A 27,398-nucleotide genomic window follows, 5' to 3' on the forward strand; every position below is an offset into this window, starting at 1 on the left:
TAGCAATTATTGTAGCACACAAAAGTGCTACCAACACTAAACGTTCTACAAGGAAACAGCTCCAGTACTTATTATTAATTCCCACCCCTCCAGGCATGTCTAAAGGTCAGTTCCCTGTGCTTTCTCCTGTTAATGTGATGAACTTGGGCAACCTGAGGCAATGTAGCAACTGCCTCATGTACACAGACAACCCTCTCCTCTTACCTCCCAACACTCAGACTTGCAAGAGATGCACTTATATATCCAAATTGTAAGCCATACACTTTCCAGTCAAAACCAGAATAGCTGGCCAAGAGGAGAAGGTCAACACTGGCACCACACCACATGGAACACATAGCCCTCCAGAACACACACCAGTGCTGCCTTCACATAAAAACACAAACCACACACTCACCTTCACAGAGGCTCTCAATAAAAATCTACCCAAACAACAGAGACCTCCAAGGCAGAAATGCACTGGACCACCACAACACAACACTAATCACAAGACAAATAACTCTCCTAAACAGTGTGCCACTCAACCAAAGCACCTAAGGCAAAACAGCATGTCCAACACTAGTCATAGGTGAGGCACACTGATGTTCCACTCACTAGGTTGAATAAGGAGAAAGTAACAGTCAGCTGCCTGCCAGGTGCCAGGATCCACCAAATAACGCACGCATTCAGGTCCCTCAACAACAGGTACAAATATGGCTCTGTCACTGTACATGTGGGTGTGAATGACCTGAGAATTACCTCCCTGGACTACATGAAAAGAGACACGGAGGAGCTTTATGACTATGTAGCCCAGTTGGGTATGACCCTAGCCCTAAGCAGCATCCTACCATCACACAGAATGATACCACTGTACAAGCAGAAAATGATTGATTTCAACAATTGGCTAAGTTTCTGGTGTCATTCTAAGGGGATCCAGTAACTGTCTGCCTGGAATGACATGACTGACAGACCTCAATGCTTTGCCAGAGATGGCCTGCATCTGTCACCCCCTGGGCTTCAGGATACTGGACAAGGCTCTTGCCACCCCTATAGTGCCTTTTTTAGGTGGTGTTCCAAAAACCAAATTACCACCGTAACAGCTACAAGCAAATGCAATTTGAATGTCATGCTGCTCAACGCTTGAAGTCTAAACCTCAAAATGCACTCATTCGAAGAACTCCTTAAAATGGAGAACACCGATATTTGTTCTGTAACAGAGACTTGGTTCAAGGCAGCAGAAAGCACCCCTGCACTACCAGGCTATAACTCATTCCACACCTTTTGGCCCCAGAACTTGGACCAAAGCTCCAAAGGCGGTGGTGTTTCTATATTCATAAAGGATGCACACACCTCCAGACCGGTAGCCCAACATAATGCATCAGAAATACTGCAGGTGCAGCTAACATTGGGTAAGACAGTGATTCAGGTCATCATCTGCTATAGGTTCCCAAGCATGTACCAAGACTCACACTCCACGTTCCTAAGCACCCTGGAGAATATTGGGGTCCAACCTAACACTCTCATACTGGGCGACTTCAACTACCCCACCATTAACTGTGAAAACTACTCATGTACCAATACAATTGCCCAATGTTTCCTGGAATTCATTAATTTCAATGCCCTGGACCAGCTCATTCTTACCCCCACTAGAGGTAACAACATCCTTGACCTGGTCATTACTAACATGGGCGACCATTGCTCTGCACCAGTATTCAACTCCTCCCTGGTTAGATCCGACCACAAACTAATCACCTTAGAAATTCACATCCCTCCCACCCCCCCACAAAGGTAACCACCATGAAAAACTTCTCCATAGCTAACTTTGGGCCCCTAAAAACAGAGGTGGCTAACTTCATGGCACCCATGCAAATGGAGAATAGTTACATGATGCCGAATCATACACCAATGCACTGTACGAACATGTACACAAAAGCATGGATCTCGCCATACCCAATAGAATCAAGACACTCTCCTCCAAGAAAAGGAAGCCAATCTGGTGGTCCCCTGCCATAAACAAACTCTACGACAGAAGGAGGAAACTGATGTTGAATAAGGTGAAGTCCCATGACTGGTAAAACTCCCTTATCAGTCCCAACAAAAAGTTGAGATCCCTCATCAAATCCTCTAAAGCTAGCTATGAAAACAGAATTGCAGCAGATAGTAAAGACAACCACAAGGCCTTCTATAGTTATGTAAAGAATTTCAACGGCAATACCCAGATTTGCTCTGAGCTACTGCACAATGGTACCTCCTATACCGAGCCAACAGATTTTGCCAATATATTGGCCGACAGATTCAGTGCCAACTTTACCCCTCTCTCCCCCACCAAAGGACCAATCACAACACCAGTAGATTGCCAGGCACCCAGTATTACTGTTGCACAGGTTAAAACAGCACTGTCCAAGGCTAAGAATACAGCTTCTATGAGATCTGACAATCTCCCTGACTGTGTTCTACATGAACTACAGAGTGAACTGGCACCTCACCTGTGTGCCCTGTTCAATCACAGCCTCTCCTCATGCTTTGTCACTACCAAATGGCAGACTGCTACAGTCATCTCTCTACACAAAGGAGGAGTGACTACAAACCCTGGGAACTATCTCCCTATTAGCCTGACGAGTCTGATATGCAAAGCTTTGGAATGCATCATCATGGACCTAATAAACCAAGATATAGGGAATATCCAAACTCTGAATCCCACACAGTTTGGTTTTGTGAATAATAGATCATGCCTGCTCAATCTGGTCAGCTTCTTTGAGTCAGTCACCAGAGCTGTGGATGGAGGCAAGGTGGTTCATACAGCCTACCTTGATCTGGCCAAGGCGTTTGATACCATTCCCCACTCAGGAATCAGAAAAACTCACTAAGCTAGGCATCAACCCCTATATCCCTAGGTGGGTTGCAAACTGGCTCACAGATAGAACTCACAGTGTGAAATTAGCTGACTCCAAGTCAGACTGCTGGTCTGTCAGGAGAGGAGTCCCACAGGGTTCATTCCTGGGTCCCCTCCTATTTGGTATCTACTTCTCTGAAGTCCAGGCCAACTCGAAGAGACTCTGGCTGACAAAGTTTGCAGATGATTGCAAGTTGGGAGCTATTATTAACTCCCCAAGTGGTGTTGACAATTTACAGATAGGCCTCACTGAGACCAACGACTGGTGTCAGAACCATGGCCTTAAGCTCAATGCCAAAAAATGTGTCGTCATCTTTGGGAAAAACCTGGTTCCCATGAATTAACACATCGATGGTAGTCCAGTGAGCACAGAAGGAGTTATAAGAGATCTGGGAACACAGGTTGACAGCAACCTCTCTTTTGACCACCACATTGCCACTGTGGTAAGAAAGTCCTTCTATGTGGCACATTTCATTACTAAGGGTTTTGCATCCAGGAAGAAAGAGGTCATTGTTTCCCTCTACACTTCCCTCATTAGGCCAGCCATCGAGTACAATGCCCCATTTGGCATGTACCTCACTGGACACCTGCAACAACTGGAGAGGCCACAAAAGTACCTCACAAAGAGGATCCTTGGCCTTAAACACTTATCCTATATGGACAGACTCAAAAAACTCCAACTATTCTCTGCCTCCTATCACCTACTTAGAGGCGATCTCTGCTTGACTTACAAATCCATGTCTGACCCAGCTCTGTTAGAAATGCTACATCTAAAGAAATCCCAATCCCTCAACACCACGCACTCCAGAGACCTTAACCTCATTACCACAATCAACAGAACAAGCTGGAGGGACAGGTTCATAACCCAGAGACTGCCCATGCTATAGAACAGACTTCTCATGCATGTCAAACAGAGAACCTCACTGGCCCTGTTCAAGAGACATCTTGATGAGTGGATGGGAAACAGAAAATTCATCCTGGGGATCACTTCAGTGGCTCTACTCGACAGAGGCACTGGGCACTAAGGTCGGGTGAGCAATGCCAGGGTAGTCCTATAGGCTAGGCTTGTAAAAGCTCCAGGGCCATTAGCCATTAGCCTAGTACACACCTATGAACCTATGAACCTATAAGTCACTAATAGTACTCAATGATTAGAAATCTCTGTATCTGGGAATGATCTTTATTAAGCACCCACAGCAAAGTACTAATGGTGCTCATTTATTCATTGGTCCTCTTGTATCTTTACAATGAAGTATGCCGCCATGACCTTGGAATTCCTAGTGCAGTTAAAGGCATTCTTTTAACTAAGCAAGTTTAACAGGCCAGATGTTCACTTTATTACTTTAAATGGCAAAGCAAGAACATACATCATTCTTCACTGTTTTAGGTTTCCTTTCCCTGTCTTTTGCACCAAAATGTATTTCACCCATACAGTTTTTAGCCAGAAAACATTTAATCCCTTACTTTCTTTCCTCCTAATACACACATTCCAGAACTTCAGCTCTGGTATTCCCCACATGGCCCTACTCCAATGTGAGTGTTCCCCCACCCCAATAAATAGGAATGCAAAATGTGCAGTTAATCAACATTTCATGTTATCTTTCTTGCTTTCTATTATATTTAATTATAAAGTAACATCAATTCTTGGCTGGTCTGCCTTCTGTGAGGAGTCTGCATGTTCTCCCTGTGTTCGTGTGGTGTTCTTCCTGGTGCTCCAGTCTCCTCCAACATTCCAAAGACATGCAATAGGTGGATTGGACACTCTAAATTGGATATAGGTGTGAGTGTGCATGTGAGTGTGGTGTGGAAAAACTACTGCGGAAGGGCTAGCCATCCAGCAGTGTAAACCTTGGCTCTAGACAATTGTCACTGTTGAAGTGACACCCCAACCCCATATGCAAAAATGGGAAAAAGAGATTGTGGATGGATGGTTGTCATTCTTTTGTTCACACTGATCAATTTCCTGCATCTGTATCTCCTACTGGCAGTGATAGAATCCCACTGCATTAAGCATGAGAAATACACCTCACAAAGTTTCTCATCTATTATTAACAGAATTAATAGGGCCATAAAATATTTTAGGAACACTGTATTTATTTATTGATTAATTATTTTCATTTGTTAACTTGTTTTTGTTGGAGACCCAGCACAGCACCTCTCATGTTAATACCTGAAAGCTCCCATCTTCTTCAGTTGCTCATACACTCACCCCACCCATTCACTTCTTGAATGCTGTTCTCTTTCTGCTACCTGCAACACTTCAGCTATGCCCTTTCCTATCCTATTGCCTTTATTGTTTACGCTTATAAGCCTGCTACTATCTTATAATGTTCCTTTTCTCTTATTTCTGCTAGCATGCTGTACTGTGTAGGTATACTCTTAAATTAAAATGTAGATTGAGTTAATGAACAAAAAGTGGACTCACAGGCAAAGTGCATGCACTGATCCTCTCTTAATTGTAATGTGGCAAATACTGCAAGATTTCAGCATACATATATATATATATATATATGTGTGTGTGTGTGTGTGTGTGTGTGTGTGTGTGTGTGTGTGTGTGTGTGTATGTGTGTGTGTATATATATATATATATATATATATATATATATATATATATAAATATATATATATATATATATATATATATATATATATATATATATATATATGGGTCTACTTGATATGGTCAACAGTTCATATGGTCGAAACTCATTTGGTCGATGGCTCATTTGGTCGACAGCTAGTATTCAAGGCACTTAACAGGGATTTGCCCCCCTCCCCAAAGTTGTGCAACCCTGGAGTTGATATATATATATATATATATATATATATATATATATATATATATATATATATATATATATAGTTAGGGGAGGGGTGTGGGGGGAAGCCCCCCACTTATATTCGTTTAATAGTTGTTTAAAACATGAAAATACAACAAAGACTAAACATTTTAAAATAATATGGATGGGGGGGCTTCACCCCCCCCCACACCCCCCAACTATATATATATCAACTCCTGGGTTGCACAACTTTGGGGAGGGGGGCAAATCCATGTTAAGTGCCTTGAATACTGGCTGTTGACCAAATGAGCCGTCAACCAAATGAGTTTCGACCATATAAGCCGTCGACCAAATGAGTTTCGACCATATGAAATATGGGTGTACTTCAGTTTGTTGAAAACTCATTTCACTGAATCTCATTTGGTCGGGACCAATTTGCTGAAAGCTCACTTTACTGAAAACTCATTTGACTGAATCTCATTTCATCGAATTTTAGTAGTGGCAGTGTGTAGAGTCCTGTGAGGCAATTAAAAGGTATATGCCCTTTTCCCTACTGTAGTGCAATCCTGGAGTTAGTATATATAGTAAGGGGGGGTGGGGGGCAAAGCCCCCCACGTAGTTTGATTTTATATTGTATGGTTTCTGTTAAGACGGTAAGTAGTTTTTAGGTTCTGCAAAAAGATAGTCATTGGTGTTCTAAGTGTGCATGTCTATTGTTTAAACTGTAGTATTTTTTTTCTCAAATTTTGTTTTATTTTTCAAATACATTTGAATGAATTCCATAGTATTTATACATAACATCTTAAATAACTATGTACACTATTTACATTAGCCTGATACTATAACGGATCTTAATGCATACAGTTACTTTATAAGTATGTCCAATCCATTATCAGATTGTCTGATCAATTATTGTATAGTGTCAATCAACAATAGAACTTGTCCCAAAGGGTTGTTGATAAATGGCTTTGGATAAATTCTTAGTTCTTTAATTTTAATTTCCAATAATGGTGTGGTCCTCAGTAGGCTGTAGAAGTCTTCCAAAGTTAGTATTGTGTATGTATTCCAACTTCTTGTTATACACTTCCTTGAAATTGCAAGTATAGTCCATACTAAATACATGTTTGACCTATTCAAATGAGGACCTTCATTCACATTTAATAATAGAAGAGCTTTAGTTAGATAAAATGATTCATTAAATGAAGCTTGTAGAAAGTTAATACCATTCCAAAATGGCTTAATTTTAACACAATCAAAGAAAATGTGGTTCCAATCTGTATTGTGTACTTGCTCACATCTCCAACATATTCCTTTTATGGAAGAAAACATTTTACTGATTCTATCTGGGGTTAAGAATGTTCTGTGCAAGCATTTCCAATTAAAAACTTTCCAGTATTGTGTAAAGGATGTACATTTTATCGATGATAGGATATTTGTTTTAATATCTTCAGTTAACTGTATTGAGTGTCCTTTTGTTATATATTTCCAATATGAGGTTTTGGGTGTTGTTTTATAGTTTATCAATTTGTTTGTGTCTTTCGGCTTTTCCCGGTTAGGGGTTGCCACAGCGGAACTCCGGTCCGCTAATAATTGGTAGTTGATTTTTACGTGCCGAGTTACCAGCCCTGACGCACAACCTTCAATGAAGGTACGCCCATTCATGCATGTCTCCATGCAGAAGACGCTCTAGCTGTGAATCAAACCGGACAGCATCTTACTGTGAGGCGACAATGCTACCGCAGCACCAGTTTATCAATATTTTGTAAAATTTTGAAATACTGTTTCGCATGTCAAAGTCATTATATATGATTTCATATATGTATTTTGTAAATTTAGGTATTTCTTTAAATAAAGAATTGTTAATTATTCTACTTAAATCTTGTAAATATGATAGAATCCCCTGTAAAGTTACCCAGTCCTGTTGTGGAATTTTGTATGTTGCTTTTATTACTTGCATATCTAAAAACTTGTAGTTCTTTGATAAATTAGAGCCAACAAACAAATCCTTTCTGTTCCCAGGAATTAATAATTTCTCTATATATTTTATGAAAGTTCTTTGTGACTATAAATTGTGTTAAAAGATCAAACCAGATTTTTAAATTTATATTTGCATTAATAAGTTTCCTAAATGAGTCAATGTAATACTTAATCATATGAGTTTTAGTGGGTTTAGTTATGATAGATTGTATACTAATACATAATATGTGCCTTGGCAAATTGCTTTTATCTGTTATTTGAATTTTTTTTTTTGTAAATCAAATTCATTTATTGATATTATAGTTAGTAATTCTTTCCAATTTGCAGAGTAATTTAGATGGTGATGCTTTTATATATGTTTCTATATCAGGAAAGTTTAATCCTCCCTGTTTCCATGGTCTAATATGATGTATTAAAGCTATTCTGTTTCTTTTGGGAAACCATAACAATTTTATTAGGCATGAATTTATTTCTTTAAGTATATTCCTTTCTGGTAGCAGTTGTATTGCCAATGCTATATATATAGGATCTTGGGCAGTAAAACCATTTTTATTAACTGTAGTCTATCTTCAAATGTTAATATTATTTTGTTCCATTTTTCCACAGAGATTTTAATTGTATTGATGATATTATTGTAGTGTTTTAAGACTAATTCATTATTATCCTTGCATAACTCAATTCCTAGATATTTTAAGGTAGATTCTTGTTTCCCTGTGATATGATCCCCCTTAGTCTGCAGTTTTTCTTTTATTTAAAAATAAAAATTTTGATTTTGATTTATTGAAATAGAGTCTTGAAGTCATGTGAAATTTGTCAATTAATATATCTAATTCTTCTAATGTCTCTTTTGTATTAGATAATGTTAGTAATATGTCATCAGCAAATAGCATTACTTTAGAATTGTATTGTTCATGAACATCTATTCCTTTGATTTTTATATTGTTACAAATTGAATCTGCCAATATTTCAATAGCCAGAGTAAATAGAATCAGTGACATGAGACATCCTTGTTTAATGCCTTTTGTTATAGGTATAGATTCAGAGGTAAAAGGACCTAACTTGACATACATTAAATTATTTGTATATATATTCTTTAGGAGATGAACAAAGGATGCAGGAAATTCAAATAGCATTAGGATTTTGAATAAATAGTCCCAATTTAGGGAATCAAATGTTTTCTCTATAAGCCAATTATGAGTGTTTCTTTATTTTTCTTTAACATAATCTGTAAGAGAAATTATCATTTTAATATTGTCACGTGTGTGTTTATGATATATAAATCCAGTTTGATCATTATTTATTGTTTTGGATAGTGGTATTTTTATTCTGTTAGTTAATATTGTCATAAATATCTTAAAAACATTATTTAATAGTGATATAGGTCTATATGAGGTACAGAGGTTTGGGGATTTGTTTTCCTTTAGGATTGGTGTGATTAAGGAATATCTCCAAGAAGGTGGTATTAAAGTTTGTGACTGAATTTCTAATAGAGTTTTATGGAAGCATGATAGTATCTTTAAATGAAAAAGTTTATATATTTCCATAATTATACCATCTATACCTGGAGCTTTATTATTGTTACCATCTTTTATTCGTTGCTGTAATTTCTTTGTAGGATATGGGTGCTTGCAGATCTAGTTTTAATTTTTCTGGTATTTTTTATATTAGAACATTTTTCATCTAGATTTAATTGATCGACATGTATATTTTCTTTTTGGAAATGTTCCATATAGTGATTTCTGTAGGCATCAAGAATGTCACCTATATCCGAGACATTTTCCCCTTTCTTTTCATGGAAGATACTTTTAATGTTATTAGCTTTTGATTGTATTTTGATTCTTGTGGATAAATTATGTACATATTTGGGAGAAGTGACCAAGGTATTATTTTTTAGTTTTTCTAAAGCTAAACTAGTTTTATGTGTTAGAATTTATGGTATTTATTGTTTAATACTTCTACTTTCTTTTTCATCTCCAAATGATTTTGATTTTTTTCAGCTTTTACTGACAAAAGTTTGGATAAACTGTAGTATATTGACATTTAGCTTTGTAAACTTTCAGTGAAATGAGATTCAGTCAAATGAGCTTTCAGTAAAGTGAGCTTTGTATGTATGGGTTCCCTATAACCCACTGCAACGTCAACATTTTGAAGTGAAAAAAGCCAATACAGCTGATCAAAGTCAACTGATCTCATGTACCTGTTTTTTATTTCAGTATGAGATTGTGGTACAGTGGGGGTTGGGGAATCTACTCTTTCCCCACTGCATAGTGATCTTGGAGTTGGTATATATAATTAACAAGGGGTGTGGGGGGGCTTGCTTGTGACACTTCTGAGTGTATGACAGCTGTTCAAAGTTTTGATACTTTGAGCATCTGTCAAAGACTCATGTGTAAGTCCTAGACATATAATCAAAATGTACATGCTTTGAATAGTAACTGTTCGATTCTGATATTTAGAAAAACAAACTTACCAAAAAGCAAAAATAATAAACATAAAAATGATAAAAAAAATAAACCAAATTATTTTCCAGTCATAGAACAAATCCCCACTGCCACATTCAGACCAAGGTTGTCTGAACTGTGGGAGTGTTACAGAAAGGGTTTTCCTAAGGTAAGGTGTAGGGTTGGGGACAGGGCAGCATTAGGGTTAGGTTTGCACAGATTAGTAAAGTGGGCAGGATTTACTAAAAACTGACTTGCTCACAGAATCCAGGATTGTTTAGAGGCAAAATACAAATATTGGAAAAAATGCAGCTTTCCATTTATAATAAAGTTGCACTTGTTGGTTGTTTGTACTGTCTCTCCAGTTACAGTAATAACATAAATAGAGGCATAGTGCCATTTTCAGAAGTATCTTGTAAAAAATGTAATCCATAAAGTTTTTTTTTTTTTCAAAGCTCATACTAAAAACTAGTATAGCTCATTAACTAGTATTTAGGATTTTACTTGGGTGTAAGTTTCCTATAAAGGCCAGTCAGGATATCTACTATATTCAGCTGCTCTGTACTGAAACGGTCTGCCCCAAAATCAGAAATGCAGGTGTAGTTCTAAGACAAGAAAAGAGAACAGTAAAATCAAGGATAAAAGAAATGTGTACATAGAAGCAAATGTGATGTGTGTGATTAATGCAGGGTACACTTCTTGTGAGTTTCTATTTTTAATTGTAATATCTGTAGTTTATTATAGTTATGAGATGCAATGAGACTCCTGCCAATAGAGTACAGTGGTACTTGTAATGTGGGTGTCCAAGAAATGATGACATGGGCAATGCTGACTAAACAGCTCAGGGCAAGCCATAGGGGTAGCAGCTTCTAAGACTGCTGAGGAAGGGACTGTATATGTGAGGGGACAGGCTAGTACAGGCGTACTTTGTCTTTTGTGACCCCATACTGTAACAGGTATAGTGCATGGGGTGACTGGCAGACAGTAACATTAAACCTGACTGGTGCACATTAGGGTGACTGCCAGCAACAAATGAAAAGAGGGACATTGTCTACATTCTTGTTAATGACTGCATTCTATAGAAGTTCCCTAGTCAAGATAGCTCTAACAATCATTGTAAGAGGCGTTTCTCCTATACAGAACATCCCTCAAAGTACCTGTCCTGCACACCTTTGACTGTTGTATATCGCCAGGGTAGTCAACATAACGTCTATTGCCTTGATCAGACTCCGGCAATCACTTGATAGATTTCAGACATCAAGATATGGCCAGATACCTTGATTCTGGTTACTGTTCAAACCACAAATAAATTACTATGAAAAATTCCATATTACAAGAAACCAAAAGCTTATGACTTATTCCACAAATTTCTGAAAACTAGAAACTTCTTGTTGACCATATTGTTTTCCAGACATACAGAAAACAGCAGATATTATTCTTCTGTCCAAATGCCCAGTCATACCTCTCCAGATTTCTTGGCAATCCCCTACCTGCCACACACATTTATCAGTTGGCAATCCCTTACCTCCCACTCACATTTATCAGTTGGCAATCCCTTACCTCCCACTCCCATTTATCATCTGGCAATCCCTCACATAACACTCCCATTTATCAGTTGGCAATCCCTTACCTCCCACTCCCATTTATCATCTGGCAATCCCTCACATAACACTCCCATTTATCAGTTGGCAATCCCTTACCTCCCACTCCCATTTATCATCTGGCAATCCCTCACATAACACTCCCATTTATAAGTTGGCAATCCCTTAACTGCCACTCCCATATATCAGATGGCAAATGCTTACCTCCCACTCCCATTTATCAGTTGGCAATCCCTTAACTTCCACTCCCATTTATCAGCTGGCAATCCCTTCCCTTGCACTCCCATTTATCAGATGGCAAACCCTTACCTGCCACTCCCATTTATCAATTGTCAAACCCTTAACTGCCACTCCCATTTATCATCTGGCAATCCCTTACCTCCCACTCCCATTTAGCAGATGGCAAACCCTTACCTCCCACTCCCATTTATCAGTTGGCAATCCCTTACCTCCCACTCCCATTTATCAGCTGGCAATCCCTTATCTCCCACTCCCATTTATCAACTGGCAATCCCTTACATAATGCTCCCATTTATCAGTTGGTAATCCCTTACCTCCCACTCCGATTTATCAGTTGGCAATCCCTTACATAACACTCCCATTTATCAGCTGGCAATCCCTTACCTCCCCCTCCCATTTATCAGTTGGCAATCCCTTACATAACACTCCCATTTATCAACTGGCAATCCCTTACCTCCCACTCCCATTTATCAATTGGCAATCCCTTAACTGCCACTCCCATTTATCAGATGGCAAACCCTTACCTCCCACTCCCATTTATCAGTTGGCAATCCCTTAACTGCCACTCCCATTTATCAGTTGGCAATCCCTTACATAACACTCCCATTTATCAGCTGGCAATCCCTTACCTCCCACTCCCATTTATCAATTGGCAATCCCTTAACTGCCACTCCCATTTATCAGATGGCAAACCCTTACCTCCCACTCCCATTTATCAGTTGGCAATCCCTTAACTGCCACTCCCATTTATCAGTTGGCAATCCCTTACCTCCACTCCTCATTTATCATTTGGCAATCCCTTACCTCCCACTCCTATTTATCAGATGGCAAACCCTTACCTGCCACTCCCATTTATCAGTTGGCAATCCCTTAACTGCCACTCCCATTTATCAGTTGGCAATCCCTTACCTCCCACTACCATTTATCAGTTGGCAATCCCTTACCTCCCACTCCAGTTTATCAGATGACAACAAATTACCTCCCACTCCCATTTATCAGCTGGCAATCCCTTACCTGCCACTCACATTTCTCAGCTGGCAATCCTTAACCTGTCACTCCCATTTATGAGTTGACAATCCCTTACCTGTCACTCCCATTTATCATCTGGCAACCCCTTATATAACACTCCCATTTAACATCCAGAAACAAGTGTCAGTGCAGTTAAAAGCTTTTGCCTCTATGAAGGATATCTGAGGCCCAGCACTGATTCTCTAAAGGTTGCAGCAAAACTATAGTCCTGCATTGCCTTGTTACCTTCATTTGCATGGCCATGTGCAAAGAAGAGATCACAGGAGCTGGGCGTGTGGACCTCATTAAAGGATTCCTCTCTGTATTCCATTCCAGCTAATTTCATCTTACTATTCATTTACTGAATGTATTTATTGGCGTTTATTACTGGGAAAGTCTGAATGGGTAGGTGCTCATTTCAGTGGAAGCTTGGGGAGAAAAGCTCCAACGTTATTACAAAAATATTTTAAGAACAATAATTTTACAATCTTCAAAAATAATACAAAAACATCTAGAGTTTAAATAAGTATACCAAATTAGGCATAATGTGAAAACATTGGTTAAGAATAGATTCAACTTACATGACAATCATTTAATATTTAGGAAAATGTTAAACAGTTTGTAGAGAAAATAAAGGCAAGTTAATGTAATACAAATAAGAACTGCAATGTGAAGTGAAGGAAAAAACAGGCTCATGATATATTTAGAAAGAAAGTCAGTGAAGAGAATTAGATCGCAGTAAGGAAGAAGGTGAAGAAGGGGGAGTAAGGAGGTGTAAGGTATGAACAGTCCCACAATTTGCTAATCTTTAGCTTTTTTATTTGTGACGCTTCTAATGACCTAGTATATTTTTTTTTTGGTGTGCCTTAGCTATTTGTTATTCTTATTACTAAATGTATATCCTTACTGTACTTTTATTATATGTCTCTTTGTAATTGATCTATGTGAGGAGCTTTTCTCCCCGGGCCTCTACTGAAAATGGACATATATCCAGCTAGACTAGCCTGGTTAACAAATGTAAAATAAATAAATAAATTAAAATAAACAGGTACTTGTTTATATTTAGGGATATAGTTTATCCTGAAGAACAGAGACAGATTTTAGTTAGGAAGTCTTTCCGAATGGTATTAAAGGATGGGAGGGAAGGTAATGACATAATGGATACAGCTAAGGAGCTCCGGGCCTTAGAAATGTGCTATGAGTACAAACCATGGCCAGCAGATATGATAGATTTGTAGAAAGAAACAGTTACAATGTATTAAAGAAACAATGTATTTTCAATTGTGGAACCTAAAATATAGAGCACTGTGCCTGGAGCAATTATCTTATTTTCCTTGTTTTTCATTGTATTGATAACAATGCTGTGTGTGTATATATATATATATATATATATATATATATATATATATATATATATATATATATGGGTCCCCTTCACATGGTTGACTTCTCATAAAGTCGACTTTCATATGGCCGAGACCATATGATCGACTTTTGAAAAGCCGGCCATGGGGAACCGCTATCTCCGCACAGTGCGGAATGGGAAAAGTTCCCACTTCCGCACTGTAGTGCGATCTCAGAATTGGTATATTTAAGTTACGGGGGTGTGTGGTGCAGAGCCACCCACAGGGGGTGCAGGGGGGCAGAGCCCCCCTGCTAAAAGTGTTCGTTGTGTGTTTATGTTTACTTTACATAGTCGCCATTTTGAAAGTCGATCATATGGTCTTGGCCATATGAAAATCGACTTTTCTGAAATGTCGACCATGTAAAGTAGACCCATATATATATATATACACACACACACACACACACACACACACACACACACACACACACCCAGACACACACATATATATAAGCAAATAGGTGTGTGTGTGTGTGTGTGTGTGTGTGTGTGTGTGTGTGTGTGTGTGTGTGTGTGTGTGTATGTTTGTGTGTAAAACTGTAGGCATGAATTCACCTTATTTTAGATTGTCACTTGTGGCCACAAAATGATTTGTCTGTCCTACACAAAATGCTCTGAGGCTAATTTCAGTGTCCCTGGAACATACTAGAACTACTAGAGCCAGTAGTATTAGCTAGCTCTGTCGCATAGAGGGATGGAGGCCTGACTGCTCCCTTGCCAACTCAGGGAGGGACTCTGGCTTGTTGCACCATTGCCACCTTGTGCACACTGGGAGGTGGAACAGCAGGGACAATGCCAGAGAAAGGAAGGGTCACTTTACACTTAATAAACAGTGTTCTGTGCTCTGAGGACTAGTGGTGAAGATGTGTGTGTGTGTGTGTGTGTGTGTGTGTGTGTGTGTGTGTGTGTGTGTGTGTGTGTGTGTGTGTGTGTGTGTGTGTGTGTGTGTGCGCGCACGCGCACAGTCGAATGTGCATGCATGTGTGCATATGTATGATGTGCACGTGTGTGTGTATGTGCACACGTGTGTGTGTGTGTGTGTGTGTGTGTGTGTGTGTGTGTGTGTGTGTGTGTGTGCGCTCATGTTCATGTATGCACATTGTGCATTTTCATTTGTTCACTTGGAAGTGTGCATGTGTGCGCATGCATGTATGTCTATATGTGGGTGAATGCACACGTGTGTGTGTGTGTGTGTGTGTGTGTGTGTGTGTGTGTGTGTGTGTGTGTGTGTGTGTGTGTGTGTGTGTGTGTGTCTGTAATCATACAAGCATCACTGGGCCCATCATTGTAGGGACCTGCCTTTGCAGGACATGCCAGCAAGGTGAGATACTGCATAAAACAAAAATTTCCTACCTTGCAAGATAAGACTCCCTTGTTGGGCAGCTGTTAACCCCACTACAATAGTATATAACTTAATATTTTGTTGCTGTTGGTGTTGGGAAGTTTTCCAGGATTTGGTGCTATTTACTCTCAAGTATCTATCACTAACACAGATAAATGTATGTCCTATTTTCAATCAGTATTGCAAATTTTACCAAAAAGTTAACTGCTGCTTTTCACACTGGTTGAAAATTGTATTACCAAACTGTACAACATAGCAATTTATAATAAACCAAGCAACATATAGCTCTAAAAATCCAAAATTTGGTAACCTGATTATTTTAAAAAGTTATTAATCCAGAAATAATTAATTGTTGTGATAAAAATGTCAAAAACAATTTGAAACTATATCCTGTGTGAGGGTGGAAAATGAGCCTTGATGGACAAAATTCTGTATTTGCTGCAGAAATGCCACATGCATAACCCATTATTTTCATCCTTGAAGACCAAAAGTGATAAACTTCTAAGCTGTAAAAGTAACTCCCAGACCTGATGTTATCTATGCAGAACCCACAATGGCAAAACAAGTGAGAAAACCTACTACCATACCGCTTAACTGTCCAGATTTTCACAGAATGTCCTGATTTTTGGGGCTCTCTATTGAAATGTCAGCACTTGAAAACACGGCAAAAGAGTGAATCTCAAAGATCATTCTTCTCCTTAAAACTTCTTTCTGAAGGGGGGGGGGGGTGCATGAATTTATATATACCAAATCCGAGATCGCTATACCACAGAGAAAAGGAAATATTCAGAGAAATGGCATCCCAGACTTGGTATATACAAGTCCAATCTTTAAGCCATTCATTCTCCATATTTTGGGACTTGCTCTAGCGGTTCCCAACATTTCAAATGGTTACAGATTTTTGTTCTGTTCCTTACAAAAGTTGAGGTTTTCTGGCAAATCACCAAGGATTGAATTCACTAAATACAGTAAACTATAACCAGAACTCAAGCAACTGGCACTCTCAAGCAACCAGCAAAAAAAGAAAAAATCAAAGAAATATAGTACAATTTTCATGTGCTGCACTTTCTGCCCCCCCCCCCCCCTGCAGAAACATACCTAATATTTTTAGAGTTTTAAAAAGGAAGATAGGAATAAATTCCCTGTCTCCCCAACCTGAGAACAAGTCAAACCAAACAAATAGTGTAGGGTGCAGTATTAATAAGGCCTATTTTTAATAGTAACTCTCAAGCAACCAGAACCTATAGATATCCGGCATCTACTAATCCCCATGGGTGCCGGTTAACTGAGAGTTTACTGTAATGACATATATTTGAGTTTTAAAGTTCATATCCTTCAGAAAATGGGTGCTAACACAAATCTTGTTCTAGTTAACTTTCTAAGTTTATAAGAGCAGTATTTAAAATCTGTCCCTATTTTTGGGCCTTTGTCCTATTATTCTAGGCCTTGTCCAGATTTCTAGAGCAAAGAGATTGAGAGGTATGCACCGCTAAGCCAGGAAAAAAAGAAGTCTGCTTTGAGACATATGCCAGTTGTGCAGTAAATGGGCTAAACAGTACACTTCCATGTTACATAAACAAGAATCAGGCAATAGCTCAGTCCTTATTAAGTCAACCACTCATTCAAACCATCCACAGTACAGACAGATTATCATCTGACCAAATTCACAGCACTACCCAGTCAGAGCACAAATAAATTCAGTAGTACTGGAAGTATAAATGCACCAAGAAGTAATGGCCATCCTATAACCTAATGTCAATGACCAGGTAAAGAGTCACTCTGGTAAAAAAACAAGCAGTTAAAATCACTGCGGTCAAGTGAGGAAATAAAGTGCTCATGGTTCAGCTGACTAAATCTCAGCTTGAATGGCAGGACTATCAATGGTAGTTCACAAAAACAAAGTTATTAGATGCCAAACCAAGTACAAACATACTGATGGAATGTGAAGAACAGAAAAATACTCATACTACAAGGAGCATATTTCAGTCATTTAAGGTTACATATAGAAGCCGTGTGCTATTTATTTATATGCCTGTAACAAGCCTTAGTTTTGCTGTAGGAACTGTACTCTTTAAGATATTCCTTCCTTACATGTTACAATCTGCTGCATTGCACACCTTGTATATTCTTATTTGCTGCTTTCACTGTCAAAGCAGAATTTAAAGCATTTTCAAACATCAGATTAGTTTCTGATAATGGCCTTTCTATGCCTTAATGTTTTGCTGCATGCGGAAATTCTTTCCCTCAGTGTTAGCAGCAGTATCTCTCCATAATTACAGTCTTGGGCTAAAGGCTTCTAGAATGAGACTAGAATGTGTAAGTCTCTAACATTTCAGTAGATTTTGGAATAACATGATTTTGTAAAAAGCTTATTTGTTGCTGTAATTTTTTCACTTGAAGTAAGCGATAAGCAAGTTCCATTAAACTGTAGGCTACAGTCTCAAAAATGAGAAAGGCTGTCCTGTTTTCATGTGTAATGTCAAGAACAATAAAAACTTGTTTCTTTCATTTAGAATTATCCTTCAGGAAGTGGGTTTTCATATGAAATGCTGTCAGAATTTGTGTAATTCTCATTTCCCTTGTTTATTTTCTTCTTCTGTGTAGAGTCTGCATGTCCTGCCTGTAGTCATGTGGGTTTCCTCCAGGTGCTCTGGTTTCTTCCCACATCCCCAAGACATGCTGAAGGTGGATTGGACACTAAAATCGGCCCTAAGTGTGAATATGGGCGTGTGTGCCTTCTGTGGAAAGTCGGGTGCCAGGCTGGCAACTCAGCTTAGTAAAAGTCCACTGCCAGTCATTCTGTGGACCGTTGTTCCACCGTGGCGACTCCTAGTGGGGAAAAAGCCAAAATGAGAAGATGACGATTTTCTTCTCCTTCTGTTGTTGAATGCAACTGCTGGATTCCTAAAATACTGCACCAACAGTGTAGATGCTGTAGATTGATATAGACCAGATAATTTAAAATGATTTAGAAACTTTAGTAAGAAATCCTTTATAAATGCATTCTATGAACAGCTTCAGGAATGCATGGATCATGCAATCCCAAATAAAACCAAGACCCAATCCATCAAAGGCAGGCGTCCTGTCTGGTGGACCCCAGCCATAAACAAACTATACAATAGAAGGAGGAAGCTACTACATGATAGAGCAAAATCCCAAAAAGGGAAGGCATCTCTGATCAGTATTAGCAAAAAACTACGGGCACTCATAAAATCGTCTAAGGCCAGCTTCGAGAGAAAAATTGCACAGGACACTAAGGATAATCACAAGGCTTTCTTTAGTTATGTTAGGAACCTGGGTGGAAATTCCCAGATATGCTCAGAATTAGTCCAAAATGACAAAAAATACACCGAACCCACAGACATTGCCAACATCCTAGCTGACAGGTTCAGCGCAAACTTCTCCCCTCCTCCCCACCAAAAGGGCAAATATCTATCCCAACATAGTGCTGCCCCCCTGACATCTCAGATGCTCAGGTAAGAGCCGCCCTCTCCAAAGCAAAAAACACAGCATCAATGGGACCAGATGGTGTCCCGGGCTGCGTCCTACATGAACTCCAAGAAGAGCTAAACCCAAACATAAAACTACTGTTCAATCTTAGCCTTACTACAGGATATGTACCCAAAGAGTGGAGTACAGCAACAGTGGTCCCTCTCCACAAAGATGGTGCCTCAACGGATCCTGGAAACTATCGCCCCATAAGCCTGACTAGCTTGGTCTGCAAAGCTATAGAAAGGATCATCATGGACCTCATAAATAAAGATATTGGGGACCTACAGACACTGGATCCTACCCAGTTTGGCTTTGTTAAGGGCAGATCCTGCCTCTTAAACCTGGTCGATTTCTTTGAAACAGTCACCAAGGCCATTGACGAGGGGAAGGTGGTCCACACAGCCTACCTGGACCTCGCAAAAGCCTTCGATACAATACCCCACTCGGGCATTATAGATAAGCTCATCAGCTTAAATATAAACCCCTATGTCACTAAATGGGTTGCAAACTGGCTCCAGGACAGAACCCACATGGTTAGAATTGCTGGAGCCATGTCAGACTCCAAACCAGTTACAAGTGGCATCCCACAAGGCTCAGTCCTGGGACCTCTCTTGTTCGGTATATATTTCTCGGCGGTACAGGCCAACACGGAAGGACTGTGGCTGACCAAGTTTGCAGATGACTGCAAACTGGGAGGCATAATCAACTCTCCAGCCGACACAAGCATCCTCCAAAAGGGCCTCATAGAAACAGACAACTGGTGCCAGAGCCATGGCCTCAAGCTAAATGCCAAAAAGTGTATAGTCATCCCCTTTGGCAAAAACAAAGTGCCCACAAATTACCACATAGGTGGTAATCCATTAAGTACAGAAGAAGTAATTAGGGACCTGGGGACCCAAGTTGATAGCAATCTCTCATTTGACAACCACGTGGCCAAAGTGGTTAGAAAAACATTTTATATAGCCCACCTAATCATGAAGGGTTTTACATCTAGATCAGGGGAGGTCATCGTACCTCTTTACTCATCCCTCATCAGGCCCATAATTGAGAACAATGCCCCTTTTGGGATGTACCTTACCAGACACCTGCAGCAACTGGAAAGACCCCAAAAGTACCTCACCAAGAGGATCATAGGGCTCAAACAGATGCCATATGCTGCCCGGTTAAAGAAACTCCAGCTCTACTCAGTGGCATACCGCCTGCTCAGAGGCGATCTGTGCCTGACGTATAAAGCCATGTCCAACCCGGAATTAATGGACATGCTGCACCTCAGAAAATCCAAATCCCGTCGAGCTACGCGCTTGAGAGACTTGAACCTCAGCACTGAAATAAATAGGACATGCTGGAGGGACAGATTCATAACCCAGAGGCTCCCTTCACTCTGGAATAAAATCCCAGTCCAGGTTAGGCAGAGTCCCACATTGACTCTCTTCAAGAGGAATCTTGATGAGTGGATGGGAGATCGTAGGTTTACCCCAGCTATCACTTCTGTGTCACTGTTAGACAGAGGCACAGTATACTAACCTCAAAAAAAGGCATAGCAAAATTAATTTAAAATGGGTGGCGAAAGCCAAACACACTCTGGCTAGGCTTATAAATGCCCTAGGGCAGATAGCCTAGTATGAACCTATGAACCTAAATCTAAACTTTAATATAAACAGAAACAGAACTAATAACAGTGTTCATGGCAATACTACTGAGAAATTTCTTTCATAGGCAGCCTTGAAGAGACAGTGAACTAAACTACTTTGGAAATGAGACTTCTACCCAGATTATTGGAACAGAACCAAATGTACTTATGATATTTATTTACACTTTATATCAGTTAGATTTCTACTAGATTAACACCTTATTTACTGAGCTATTACAGTTATTTATTTATTTGATTTGATTTTACATTTGTTTACCGGTAGAGTCCAAGTGGGCATAAAACCCCTTTTTAGCGGAGGCCCGGGGAGAAAAGCTCCATTGTTAGTAGACAATTTTGTTAGTAGAAAAAAATCTTATAATACAATGTAGATAAAATAGTTCTGTGCATTCATACTGATAAAAGTCTAAAACAGAAAAAGTTGCTTGAGTGGAAGACAGGATCCTATGGTCTTAGATAGCAATGCTGCTAGAAGACAGTTAATACAATAGTAGGAGGTAATGACATTAGATATTAACAGTTTGTTGTTTGTCTTTTCGGCTTTTCCCAGTTAGGGGTCACCACAGTGGAAGTCTGGTCCGCTAATGATTGGCAGTAGATTTTTATGGTGTCGAGTTGCCAGCCCGATGTCCAACCTTCAGCAAAGGCATGCCCATTCACGCATGTCTTTTGGAGGCCACTTGACCACGGGGAGGACATGCAGACTCCACACAGAAGGCACTCCAGCTGAGAATCGAACAGGAGAACCTCTTGCTGTGAGGCAACAACGCTACCGCTGTACCACCACAGCTTCTACTAGATATTAACAGTGAGAAGAGAAAATAAACTTGAATTCAATGCACATTACATAAGCTATTAAAAATTTTAAAAAGAACTAGTTCCATTGTATGGGCTACCCTTTCCATCTACAAGTACAAGTACATGAATCAGACTGTTAGTGTAGTAGCTATTTCTCTGTTAGTTGAGTATAGTAAAGTACACTAAAACACTTACATCATGCAGCTTTATTACTAGGCTCTAATTTTATGCACTGCTCTTTACTCCAGTACAGGCAATGGGCACTGTGGTGGTTTGATATTCAGTGTTGAAACACATTTGGGTACCAACTGACAATTGTCAGCCATGCAGGCAGTTTTATCCAATTGGCGTGTTTTTTTTTATCTTCTTAAGAAAAGCAAATAATCTACAAATGTAATTTGGTCCTATAATATCTGTAGCATCTGTCCATGGAGTCTGCATTACAAATCATTTTTTGGTTTTCTGCTGCTTTAGGATTCTCATGCTGATTGGTGTCTTGTCACTGAGATGCAGGACTTATGCATAAAGATTTACAGGTATACATGCACACATGCGCACATGCACACACACACACACACACACACACACACACACACACACACACACACACACACACACACACACACACACACAAATATGGACCAGATAATTAGAGTTGGAACCGTCAGTCACTTCCTTCTCAGTTTATTGTATCAGATACCATGCTACAGCTGAGATTGTGATCTTTTTGATTAGAAACAGTATGACTAATTCACAACAGCCCAACACTAAGTAGTTTCTTTCCTTGTTCAGGTACAGGGAGGCAACCACTCGTACTGCATCGAGGGCAGGACACACTGCCATGCTACTGCCTGACTCAGGGAAAGATGGAAAAGGTACTAGCTACAAGCTTCTCATTGTTGGTGGTCGTGAAGGAACTGAAACTGATATTGCTGGCCGTTGGAGTGCAGAGAAGCTACAAGTAGGTAATCCGTTTATCCACGTGGTGTTAATACAGTGATGTATGGTTTAACACACAGCTAAAGTCACTATGACAGCAATGGCAGAATTGCCTATAACTAGATCCTGTTGACACCAGCTTCCTGTCAGAAATGACCCTGTACTGTTAGAGGCAAGGTCGGCAGTAGTTCAGGTTTCCCGACAGTCAGTGTTAGTTCTGGGTGTAGAGTAGAAGTGATGGTTGAAAAATTAATTTTAAGGTGCAAAAGCACTGTGCTGTTACTCTGATGCTTACTGTGATGGATTTGAAGTCTTCTTAAGACACTCAGTCTCGCTGGCTGGATTCTGCTGTAATCAAAGTCTAGTTATAGTTGCATTCACAGTCTGTTGCATACAGAAACTTGCAGAATATACACTGATGAGAGAATATACGCAGCACCTGTCTTTAAGAGCAGTAACCAATAACTTTTATAATAAACCACACGTACTTCTGTTACAGCTTCAGAAAATGTTCTACTTTACTTCTCATATAGTACAGATGATGTGAGAGATATAACATTTATCTCAGGACAAATGTGTCCCTACCAATACCCCTAACATAATTGGATTTAATACAGACTTTATATATATTTTTAGTTAAACACACACCCTCTTGGTTTTGGAAAGATGCTGCCTTGATGACGCACATGCTGACACATGTGTTCTTGTGCAAATGCTGATAAGTAAACTGTCTTCAAGGAAATGCCTTGTGAATTAGAAAAGCATATTTTTAAACTTTCTTAGAAAAACATGTCCTGTTGTCAGTTCTTATAGAAAGCAAATTACATTCTTGTCATGTCTGTAAGAAGTCAGCTTTCTTGATGTGTGTGTAATACACTCATAAGCAAGTTCCTTATTTTTTGAAAGCCACAGTCATTTAGCTTGGATGCTAATCACATATTACTAAACTCTGTTTCTGCATTTAAGCAAGCTTTATCTTATTCCTTATTTATGTTGCATATTTGTAGCAAAGTTACTTTCAACCTTAGTATATTGTTGAGCATAATCTTACATTTCCCTCTTTTTATTTTAATGTACTCAAAACACTTTATACTGATATGTATTTTTGATCACATTATATAGAAAATACATTAAGAAACAAAATCTTTAGTCTTCTTTTGATACAACAAATCAAAATGCAATTTTACATAGTTAATACAATGATATCAAGTATTACTACTAAAACTACTAAAACTGAATATATTTAACAACTTTTTCTTTTGCAAATCATTTTGTGAAAATATTTTATCAGTTATGAGCAATCACAGAATTTAATTTATAACTTAGAACTCTTTCATTAACTCTTTGCACCTGTTGAATTAAATCTTTACTTTTCAAAAACTATGTGCTACTGCATTTATACACTGCTGAAAATATACAGTTTCTATGTCATTTTAACCATAACATTGTGGTCATGTCTCTGAACTGCCCATTAACATCTTGGTTGACAGTGAAGTGAACATAAAGTACTGAACTGGGCTTAGATAATAAATATTTGAATGCAATTATTTCAGTATATTTAATACTCGAGGATTTAAAAAAATACATGATTTATACACTAAAGAATGCTATGTACATATTAGTCTATTAGCTGTATGAATACAATATTTAATTTTCCTTTAACTGGGGTAACCAATAAGATTCCAACTTAAAATCAGTGATAATATTACAACTTGACAAATTACTTTTTGAACTTATTACAATGTATCCTGTACAGTATGTATTTACACAGACTGTTTGGTATTCATGCATTTCAATCTAGCAGCTATCCTAGACCCAATTTTTTTAAACATGGTTTTTCACAAATATTTGTTACTAGACATTAATTTAATTTGTACTGGATTATTTTGTATTTGTACATACAAAGACTGTAAAGTACACTTAGTCCAATCTTACAAATTTAGTAACATTAACATCAAGCAAAATCTTAGAAAAGTCTTATGTCTCTTTAGAAGTATCTAGTGGAATTGCCACCAGAGGCAACTATGCTTTTTGCTTACCAACATTGTCTTGCCAAAATCATATTAAAAAATAGTGACCATTCCTGCCAATTTTTACATATCTTTACTCTTTCTTGTATATCTTTAATAAAGCAATTTAACAGGTTGTAAATACTGGTGCTGAAATCCTGTAAATACAATTTAATATTAAATAATACAATAATAACTAGAATGATAGCTATTAGCAACTTGTAAAATATCTTATCCTGTCAGGTTTACTCTGTTTACCAATATTTTTAATGCACTAATACCTGTTTTTCCCTCCCCCTGAAAGAGTATTGTCAAGAAGAAATTATATATTTCTTCCTGTAGCTTTATTTCAGACCCTTTTGCAACACATACTGCTCACACAGTCAGTGTAAAACTGAGAAAGTACCTCTCCCCCTGTAGTATTGCACTATTGTTTATCTGCTTTACACTGTGAGAATAGAATGTATACCAGCCCAACATTTTGGTTATATATTTGCTTTATTAGGTTATTAAACTATAGACCTTTGTCTGATTTGATCATTTTTTGGCTGTTTTCTTTCTGTTGCCTTTGCTTTGCTATCTACCTCTACTAGTAGTTATTTGTACCCCCCTGTGTACTTTATTTGAACTGTGTGTATACTGTAACCCATCTGTTGGCTATACTTGATGTAACTAAGGTTTTTTACTTTTATCAGTGACATATATGCACAATTGTGATGTTTTATTATAATTACCAAATAATGTTGCATGTGAACATTTTAACAATGATGTTTTAATAACAATAGGTTTTTAGAAAAACTCAGGCCACTTGTCTAGCAGTCAGTCTTGTTTCTTATCTTATCTGCTCAACATTTCCTGTAACTATTCATCCAGTCTACGAAGGTCTGAGCTCACATTTCAGTTAACCCTTTTAGCATTTTTCCTTTAATCATCTGTTAGTAAGATGCAATTATAAAGCACTTAGTATTATACTTGCGATTTGCATAACTATGCAAACTAAACTTTATTTTATAATTAGCTTACATATTTTTTAACTTTTGATTTCAGTTCTTTTTATTTATCTAACTGTTCTGACATTCATTTTACAAAGACTGTTTGACTAATACCATCTGTGATTTTATTTCTTTTTAAAATTCAGAGCTTTAACTGTTTGGTGTGGTGTTACTATACAATTATAAAAAAATGTAAAAAATAAATAGATATTAGCTTAACTAACACATGTTTATATTTACATTATTTATATTTGCTGTTGTCTGCCTGTTATTCTTGTGCATTGTATAAAAAGAAAATACATGTATGTCAGTCTTGCCACTTTAAATCTTTATACAAGCATGTCAGTGTTGTGACTTTAAATCTTTACTCTTATTAACTATTTTTATTTAATTTTTATACACTAGAACTGCTTTGTTTACCTTTTGACTATGCTATGAGTATGGCAGTCATACACTCTACTTTGCTGTAGTACTGATAAATATCTTACTTTAATTGAATGAAGTTTTAAACATTTGAGAATGATTTGTATTTTACCATCCTACCATGTATGCTTAACCATTTTCAAAACACAAACATATTAGAAAATATATCTCTTTTGTACAGATCAGCTGTAGTTTCCTGCTCTTTCCCAATGTATGTAGGAAGTCAGTCCTTGTCAGTTTAGCTAATCTATTTTTCTTCATCTTGTAACTGCTGTTGAAGAGTTTCCTCATGGTCTGCCTGATATGTCTCAGGAACCTGTTCTGCTGAATCTGAAACTCCTATGCACTTTTGGAAAAATGTTTGTATAATTTGTCTAAACTTCCTGAACTCATTGTGTCTGTCTCTTTTGTAACAATAACTGAGTTGACTCACATGTGGTGACAGAACATAACTGTTCAACATCTGAATATAATGGAAGCACTTTACTCTTAGTTAATTCTTTATCATGATCATAACAGCCTGATCACCTGTTTTCTTGCTATGTGGTAAGACTTTTTTCTGTATCACATTTTTAGTATGGATGCTATTAGACAGTTTGCATACTATTAGACATTTTGGATGTTATTAGACAGTATGGATATTTTCAGACATAATTTAAGCAAATGTAAACCAAGCTTTAGTTAATTGCAATGTTGGTATACACAGTACATTAGTAAATGCAAAACCTTAGTAGGGCAGGTTGATAGTAAGGCATTATGCAAATGTATTACAATATTTGACTGGCATCTCAAAGAAAACCATGTGGGGTATGACAAATGTTTATTGTGTGATTTAACAAAAACTGCATTTTGTGTATTATGCCATAAAAAAGTATTGCATGATATTGCTAAAATAATAGACTGTGAATACAGATCTTTTCATGATAAAGAATTAACTAAGAGTAAAGTGTTTCCATTATATTCAGATGTTGAACAGTTATGTCCTGTCACCACATGAGTCAACATAGTTACTGACAGGACCTCTAGTACATTTTGTTACAAAATAATGTAATATATTTTATAATATGTTTGTGTTTTGAAAATGGTTAAGCATACATGGTAGGATGGTAAAATACAAATCATTCTCAAATGTTTAAAACTTCCATTCAGTTAAAGCGAGGTATTTATCAACGGTCTCATCACATGACATCCCTGACTCCTGCTGTCAGTATCAGCTACTCGCTAAATAAAACCCTTTGCAGAAGGAAAAGTTAGAACAGCTACAGGTAGCCCTGCAATCATTGTCTTCCAGGGCACTCCTTACAAGCAGCACACCCTCCTGTGGAATGCTACAGCTTTCCTTGCAGACAGTTGGTCTTTCCCTGCACCATTCAGAAGTGTCTCTGTGCTGGTGTGCTTAGAACATTATTTTCTGATTGTAATAGTTTAGTCAGA

The 27,398-nt window shown here is 38.2% G+C and overlaps 1 protein-coding gene across 1 annotated transcript in view; it reads left to right on the forward strand.

Moving 5' to 3' along the window:
* KLHDC9 (kelch domain containing 9) overlaps positions 1-27,398 on the forward strand; it is a 100,207-nt gene that overhangs the window by 51,516 nt on the left and 21,293 nt on the right. Inside the window, exon 3 of the mRNA XM_044089963.1 lies at positions 22,394-22,562. Coding sequence (XP_043945898.1) covers positions 22,394-22,562 — 169 coding nt within the window. The remainder of the gene's footprint in view (positions 1-22,393; positions 22,563-27,398) is intronic.

Source organism: Protopterus annectens, chromosome 12.part0 (assembly GCF_019279795.1).
Source record: "Protopterus annectens isolate FY-2018-M chromosome 12.part0, PAN1.0, whole genome shotgun sequence".
In the NCBI taxonomy this organism is placed as follows: domain Eukaryota; kingdom Metazoa; phylum Chordata; order Ceratodontiformes; family Protopteridae; genus Protopterus; species Protopterus annectens.